Below are 8,697 nucleotides of genomic sequence, written 5' to 3'. Positions count from 1 at the left end.
CTGAGAAGATCTTGAGAGATCCTTCTTGAGAGATATAGAAGTGTATGCATGTGTCCTGTGTTTTTTGGTGTATAGATAATGTAAAGCCAGTGGCAAATGCACAGTGAAATTCAATGAATGAATGAATTAGTCAATCAACTAAGGAAGAAATATGAATTTGTTTTGGAGTAAAGCAGTGCAGGTCAAGCTATTGGAGCATACTGCTGACAGAGAAACAAACTGTGCATCTCTGATTCATATAACATTAATTTGTGAAGCATAAAAGCTTATGCACAGACCATTGAACTTTGCATGCACAAAACTACAACAACTACAAGGCTACAACAGCAAAAGACCACACTGGGTCCACTCCTCTCAGCCAAGAACACAAATCTGAGACATCTAAACTGGACAGATTTGAAGAAGAAGAAGAAGAAGAAGAAGAAGAAGAAGAAGAAGAAGAAGAAGAAGAAGAAAAAAATGGTCTCTAGGTTTGATGAATTGGCGCCCATGATAGCCTCAGATTCTTGTTCTTGGCTGACAGAAGTGGAACCTGCTGTGGGCTTTTGCTATTGTATTTATTCAAGGTTATTCAAGGTTTGAAGTGTTGTGTGTTCTGGGGTGCTTTTCTGTTCACCACAGTTGTTATGAGTGCTTATTTGAGTTACTGCAGTCTTAGTGCCATCTCAGACCTGTCTGGTAAAATTCCTGACCTTTCATGTTGAAGGCATTTCCTCCCACAGTACTCTTGTCTCTTTCTGTCTCTTACTCATTTTTTTGTTGTTTTTTTGCACCATTCTTTGTAAACTCAGACTGTGGAGTGTCTGGAAATACTCAGACAAGCCTATCTGGTGCCAACAACCATGCCATGAATAAAGTTACTTAGATTCCATATTTTCAACATTCTATTGTTTCATGTGAACAATAACCAGAGCTATGGACATTTGGGTTTGTGATCAAAATATGAATATAAACCAATAGACCAACATTTCATCTTTCATTTCCCAATATTACTGTAATATATATTTCTTTTTTTCTTGTGTGATACCAATTTGAGCAAGGAGAAACCTTAAGTCCAGCACCACTCTATGACATTTATTTGGAACTACAAACAATTTGCAGATATTGCATAATTGACATCTAGGATGCTATCCACATCCTGGTCATGTCAATCAGCCATAATATATTTTCAGTGTAGTACAACATTTCTATTAAATACTTATTTGATGCTTTACCTACATCATATTACAACTGACATGGTTAAGAGCTGTTTGCATTTTATTTCATACCATTTTTTCAGGTTTAAAGGAAAGTACTTGTCTTTAAAGGCACTGGTACAGAACCAACTGAAAAACTCCTGTCCTGAGTGAGCTATACTAGAAAACCAGGTTTTTGTAATTTGAAAGGACTGTCCAGAAATTAAATTCCAGCACCTACATAAATCTGAATAGAAAAAGAACAATGTCTATTCTAAACCAGAAAAATGTTATTTACAGTTGACAACAATTGGCATCTATAATATTTTATCAGATTTACTTTAGTTAGTTTAGTGGGTATAGTAGATTTCGTGGGTCTATTACATTACAGAAAAATGTAATAATGATGCCATGGCAAGTGCCAACCGCATGGTCTTTGTGGGCTATATGGAGCAGGAACTCTATTAAAAAATCTATTGTTTGTATTGAAATATAGTAGAAATCATTATCCAATTCATTATACAATTATTTAGGAGTGAAGCAGTGTTTAGATCAGGTTGCTGGAACATACCACTGACAGAAAAAACAGATTTGAATGGACTGCTCAGCTCAAGTTACACACCTGCTTAAATATGAATACAGAGAACTTTGTAAAGGTTGCGCACCTTAATAGATTAACAAATACGAGAATGTACGAGAATGTGTATGTATTCCAGTGACCTAAATCATATGGTTGAACCCATCAAGTCTAGTGGTGGAAATTTGCATTAAGAGAGGACACCAATGGCCCACAGTAAGCCACATAATATAAGAACAATATGTCTAGTTTTAAAATAGTAGAATGCTTTCCCTTAGCATTCGCTTCTAGTACTTTTGGCTATCTACAGCCACAACTCTCTACCACCATGTCCTCATACTGCTTGTACACAACATTATTAGCTGAGTCAATGTAGAGGATGCTGATAGGACTGAGTCTGGTAGGTACACAGCATGTGGGGGGAGTCAAGTGAGAATCCATGGAGTTCATGAGTGTCTGGATGATGGCATGATTGGTGGGCTCTAGATGTGAACGGATGGGAAAATCACAGACTCCGTCACAGTGGAAGGCCTCATACTCCAGTGGTGCAATGATCCAGTCGTCCCAGCCCATCTCCTTAAAGTTAACATGCAGCTGTTTGCGGTTGCATCGTGTCTTTGGACTTCTGCTCGGCTTTTTGACACGTGGCAGTGGTGCCCGGCGCATCCTGCGCTGTGTAAACAGGTACTCATAGACAGTTTTGTTGTCATGACCTGAGCGTGCCTTGATCTCGTTGTAAAAGAGACCATGCTTCTTTGTGTGGCTAAACACCACAAAGAATGCCTTCTCCTTGTTTTGTCGGCCTGAACGATCCAAGCCAAGTGACCTGAGATCCAATGGGCGGCCTCGATCCATTGCCTCCAACTCAAAACAAAGCTGAACAGTGTTTCTGAAACTTTTGAATAGTTTCCAAATGTCAAACACCTCCCATTTCGGGATGCTGCGATCCTCTATGGGCTGCGACTGGAGCAAAATAGCCCTCTGCTTACTTGTGGCACATGTGTAAAGTCGAAGAGAGGTTCTGCTCTCAGTGGCAGGGATTCTACGAGGATCAATGAAGGGTTTTCGGAGAATGCGTAATTCAGCTCCAAGCAGTCCCTCCTTCTCCAGGGAGCTGATGTTAAAATAATACCTCTGGCGCCTTAACAGGGGCACATGCTCATCTACAAGGAATACAAGATTTAGAGATTAACAAGGACAAGGTATTAATTTGAATTTAAAACATTAAAAGTATAAATTCCAAAATGAAATCTTTAGTTTATGCATTTAAATAAACTCTTCAAGTATGAGAACCTATAGAGCTACATAATTAGCACAATTTTTAAAGATAAAATAAAAAATAAAAGTGTGTGCCTTCTTAGAAACATGTACTGTGTTCATTTTCATTTCATTGTTCATTTTCATAACCAAAAGAGAAAGATTCCTTGAAATCCTTCAAAGCTTCAGAAAGGCTTGATTTAAATATATCCTGGTTAAACTGTTTACAAATTATAATCAGTAATGCTTAAGGTTCAGTAGTTGGTTGTATTTAATAGAATTGAAATAAAATAGGTGTAGTTTACAAAATAGAAAAATGTTCATTTTAGCTAAATAATTAGAAGAATTATCTCATTTGACTTAAAATAATGAATAGTGCCCCGTTTTTGGTAGCATAGAATGCTAAAGAGTCATTGGATATAGCTTTCACTTGGCCAGATGTTTTAATGACTGGCCAAGTGTAAACCTGTCAAATACCTGCTGAAACCTGCTTGGATGATAACAACCATGCTTTTCGAATAATTAAGCAATGTTTACAAAGCCACTTACAGACTGGCACAAAGAAGTTTAGAAGAACATTATTAATCAGTTGTTTTTGAGATATATATGAAAACAACAGTTGTTGAATTAGTATTACAGTATTATAACTGAATTCAGATTAAATGGCAAATGGCAAACTATAATACTAAGGTAAGGCTGTCTCAACCTGTATAGTTAATGATGAGTATTACAACAGTAGAAATGCATGTGTTTGCTTCTTTTGCATGTTTTTTTAATTAAGCAACAGTAAAGGACATTATTGGCATATTATGACAGAACAACTGCAAAGCAGTGGTGTGCTAACTTGACTGATACCCATCTATACTATCTACCCTGCAAAACCCAGCAAAAACATGTGTAGCACTGTTATGTTATGCCAATTCACAGTGTTTAATTAATCATCAATGCTGTGCTTAGTGTTGGGATATTACAGACCTTTATATTGTATTGCTATTTTTATTTATTTATTTTATATTTTATTGGATTTACATTACAATACAGATATACTATAGTAGTCTAATTAATTGTATTACTGTTACTTCATTAATTACTTAATTATTACTATTATTATTGCCAAATATAAACCTTTGAGTAATTTTACACCAATGGTTTGGTGTCATGTGAACAAAATGGTTATGAATGTGAACATTAGATATCAACTTTGCCATTTTTCAACAAACAGGGGATAAAACGGATAGAAAAAAAGAATCAAGTCCTAATATGGTGATTGAAGTATAAACATACTGGCAACTGTTTACAATAACACATTAATTAACTGTAGTGTTTGTGTTAAAAACTTTATAAATGTATTAATTTATAATTCTTTTTATGGATTTTTGTCAGTTTGGAGATGACTACAAATGAACTCAGAGCACAAAATTGAAGACTATGAGGCACCTTAGATGAGGTATCCTGAAGAATTATGGGGTGGAAGAAGAATAGGTTAAGGAGAATGACCCTTAGTTAACATGGGAGCATAAACACATCGTATCTACGTATTTATAGTTGTCTTTTATCTCCTTTTAAAGTTCTCAAATAAATTGCCAGTACAGTTGCCATTTCTTTGAAATGCACATAGTATTCTTTTTTGATCACTTAATCTTAAACGCAGGTTAGGATCTGGTGTTACACTGGATTTTTGTATGTCAGACAATTGCCACACTAGGGCCAGAAAGCAGCCAGACATAGACATGATCCCTCTGAATATTTCTTATTTTCCATTTTTCCATTACATTTTAGAAGGAAAAATACTTTCAAATATATGGGGGTCCAGAAGTGGCAGGAAGCATTATGTCCCAGTGTAGCTTTTGGTCTCTCTGTTAGTTATTCTGTCCTAGCTAGACCTGACAGTCTACACTTCTACTCTGATTGCAATGTACACCCTTTATAAACCAATGTAGCATAAGAGCATAGATATGTTCTCTCTCTGTTGAACTGTATGAGTGCTGCTGCTGCCTGATGTGATGCAGGTGCCTGGTTTATCCTGATGTTCTGCTTCCGCCTTGTAGCTTTTTACATTTTTGACTCTTTTCTGTTGCTGTGGTTCCACATGGATACCCATATATTTGCCTGTCCCAAAAATAGCCCATGCCTAAGATTAACATTTGCTTTATTGGATATTCTCAGCTGAAGACTAAAGATTTGTACCATCTATGAACTTCTGCTGTCTTGCGCTTATAACAGAGCTCCTTTTCACTATATGCTTACAACGGGCATCGTTTCAACATGCAATTAGTCTACAAAAAGAGCATGGGTTCCTTTTTGAGTCTGGTTCCTCTGCCGGTTCTTATGTGGTTTCATTGTTATATGCCACTGTCACCTGGTTTGGGGATCTAAATATTAATCTACACTTGACATTTCTGCTTATTGAAATCGCCATACAAATTCAGTTTAGTTAAACTGCACTACTGCTACTTTTACTACTACTTATGATAACATACTACAAGTAGCCAATACCTTGCCCTTTGTCCACGAAGCTCGTAATGGTGTTAGCCATGCCCGCCTCATGCATTGCGCTCCGGTTCATCTGCCCAGTGGACAGAGACCAGTAAAGAGACAACATGTAATCATGCGGTGTGACAACCGGTTGTCTTGGTGTCTCTTTCTCCTCCGCTTTGCCTTTCACCTTCACGCTCCGTTTTGCCGACGCTCTCTGATGCGCCGAGAGGACGGCTTTTACTCCGGTGCGTGCGGTGAGTCCTGATGGCGCGTGCGCTGCGCTGTGCGTGGGCACCGTTTCAGCCGGAATCCGCGGCGCCGAAGCGCGTATGCGCGAGATCTTGGCGCCGTGGTTTGCTGCCGAGGACGTTCCTCTCGGTTTGGTTTCGAGACCAAGGGCTTGCGATACCAAGTGCATGCACAAAAGCGCACAGCAGCCGAAGAACAGAGCAAGCACGTTCATCCTCGGAGTTTCGTGCGGGTTCCGACGCAGGAGAAACGCGCGAAGATGAGCGTTCTGCGACAATGAAAGGAACCTGGGAAGTGAAGATACATGCTCATATGGCTGGATTTGAGGCAGGTTGAAATTAGAAAGTTGTGATTATCGCCCTGCAAAACCATAGTGTGGCGAATTGCTTGCACGTGCAGTTGCGCTCCATCACGCAGGTCCGAGAGTGCGATGGACATCAAAAACGTTGTTAACGGTACGGAGTCGTGCGGAGTTCTTTGCACTTACCCTGCGAGCAAATACTTCATACAATTTGTTCCAACTGGAAAGAATGCTGTAATTAGGTCTCTTTTTGTCAGTCTCTTTCACCGTCTCTCTTCTCGCTCGCCATCTCCCTCTCTTCCACTCACTCTCTCTCCTCCTCCCTCTCTGTCACTTTCTCTCCCGTTTCTTTCGTCTTTACTCTCTCCTTTTATTTTCCCGCCCATTATTTCTTTTACTCCCCTCTCTTCTTTCTTTTCTCTCTCTTGCGCTCTGGCACTTTTTCTCTCTTTTCCCTTTTTGTTTTACAGTCCCCTTTTTCTATTCATCCATTTCTGGCTCATAGTTTGAAACTTGTCCAGTGAAAATAGTGAAACACACACACACACACACACAGAGAGAGAGAGAGAGAGAGATCTGCAGGTGCTCAAATAACGCACAAACTAGTGTGCACGGATTGAAGCCAGAATTTAGCCGCTTTAATTACGCGCTGATGTCATGCTGTCCAGACTCATTCAAGTGCAATATTGCTCTTTAAACCTTTTCCACTTTTTCCACTGTTGTTCTCGGGAGCTCATTGGCTGCCTGAAAGCAACAAGAGGTTAACCTTAATTGTAAACCATTTCTGTGAGACTGCATTTAGGCAATTTAGAAGAGTAAAGACCAGATATGAAAATAATTATAAATGCCTTTAAAAAGTTCTGTTTTTTCCTGGGTAAGCCCTCTTTTGTGCAACGGAGTCTACAGGTGTTAAAGATTAAAAATATACGTTAAACCATTTAAATGATATATACCAGTGCTGGATACCAATCTTTCTACACCACTCACTGTGATTTTATGTTATTTCAGTTATTGCAGCATTTTTGTCAGTTTTTTTAATTGTGTCATGGTTGTCTCTTCCAGAAAACACCACTGCATGAGAATCTCTTCTCTCTCTCTCTCTCTCTCTCTCTCTCTCACACACACACACACACACACACACACACACACTTCATATACGTTTATTTGTCTATTAGTAAACTATATACAACCAAGATAAACTCAGTCTCATTATTCCAACTTCCCAGGTTTTGTTCCACTCAATAAATCCTAGGTACGTTCAATCACCTCTGTTTTGTTATATTGTAGTGCCATAATTCTGCCATAATAGGGACACTCATAAACCCTATATAAATGTTTCTTACAATATTTGACTTGACACAATATTTGATGAATGCCATCAGCATATTCACTCTATAACTATTTCACACATAAAACTATTTGCAGCAATCCAGCCACATTAGTTTATGACACCATTAATCTGATTGCTGTATTAGAGTCATAAATATCAAGCTCTGCTGCAGAAATAATTAGATGCCAGAAGCCACATTAAGGTTTTGAGATTTGGCAGGCACTGCCTTCTCTGGTGTTTTGTAACTGAAACTATGCACTATGTTTTATTGGTGGAAAAGTTCCCATGCTGCACGCACCATACATTTATTACTACATAACAAATACTGAACACAAAAAGCTATGTCAGTACCCTTCTATCAGGTGGCAAAGTGATGTTTTACCTTGTGCAAAATGTAAATTATTATTGTAACCACTTCCAGATTCAGGAAATGTTTAGTTTTTTATATAGTACAAGCTTATTTTTGGTTTTATGTCATAATGTCATTATCATCATGAGGAACTAAAAAAAAAAATAATATAATGAAAATAAATAATAGAAAGCACTGCTACCATTAACATAAACTAGATAAGCAATTTTACTAGATAAGAAATTTCCTTTTTTTTTGGTCTGTGATTTGGCCACTGTTAGTTACCATTTATTACTAAATCTTTTGGGACGTATTCCTTAAAGTTCAGTATCAGCAGCATCACCCAGGGTTCTATAATACATTGCAAGTTGTAAAGCTTTTATCGAGCCTTTGGTGCCCTTTATTGTTACAAAGATTTAATTTGAAGTTTCACATCGATAAAAAAAGAATAAATTATATCTTCCTGTTCATTCATTCTTGGTCTATACATTTATGTGGCTCCATCTCCGGTGTTATATGAAGGTTATGGACCGTTTGCAATGGTATTCTGCAAACACCCACTCGGTCTTCATTCATGACATCCAACAGCCAACCTACATTTTGAAAAGAACAACACTCAGGATCTGGAGAGTTTTTCTGAGAAACAGCCTGGTTTCCAAACTCTTTCAGCACTGAGCACACCCTTTTTGGATCGCCAAGGTGAAACTCATGATGTATACATAAACATACTCAGCCAGGGGTGAAAACCTCAGCACTGGCATTCAGAAAAGTGAACACAGCACATTTTATGTCTGACCATGCTACATGTACTCTTCTCTCAGGATGTTTTCAGAAGGGGGAGCTGGAAGGGAAAAGGAGGAAATGTCCGCTGGCCTGCGGTTTACCCGCTCTATGCTAGCATATGAGGGCAAGAACATTTCTTTTGTGTCCATGTTCCTCGACCCACACCTCCTCCACTGGCGTCAGGCCACAGTAAAAACT

The 8,697-nt window shown here is 38.4% G+C and overlaps 1 protein-coding gene across 1 annotated transcript; it reads right to left on the bottom strand.

The window, feature by feature from the left end:
* Nucleotides 1-1,050: 1,050 nt before the first annotated feature.
* gdf5 (growth differentiation factor 5) lies at nucleotides 1,051-6,353 on the bottom strand. Its single transcript, XM_058403278.1, has 2 exons — nucleotides 5,506-6,353; nucleotides 1,051-2,915 (listed from the first exon to the last, which is right to left on the bottom strand). The coding sequence occupies exons 1-2, from the start codon at nucleotides 5,948-5,950 to the stop codon at nucleotides 2,053-2,055; spliced, it is 1,308 nt and encodes a 435-aa protein (XP_058259261.1). The 5' UTR covers nucleotides 5,951-6,353; the 3' UTR covers nucleotides 1,051-2,052.
* Between the last annotated feature and the right edge of the window lie 2,344 nt (nucleotides 6,354-8,697).

Source organism: Hemibagrus wyckioides, linkage group LG11, assembly GCF_019097595.1.
Source record: "Hemibagrus wyckioides isolate EC202008001 linkage group LG11, SWU_Hwy_1.0, whole genome shotgun sequence".
NCBI lineage: Eukaryota > Metazoa > Chordata > Actinopteri > Siluriformes > Bagridae > Hemibagrus > Hemibagrus wyckioides.
The sequence above is the reverse complement of the archived record's forward strand: the minus strand, read 5'-3'. Positions and strand labels throughout refer to the sequence as shown.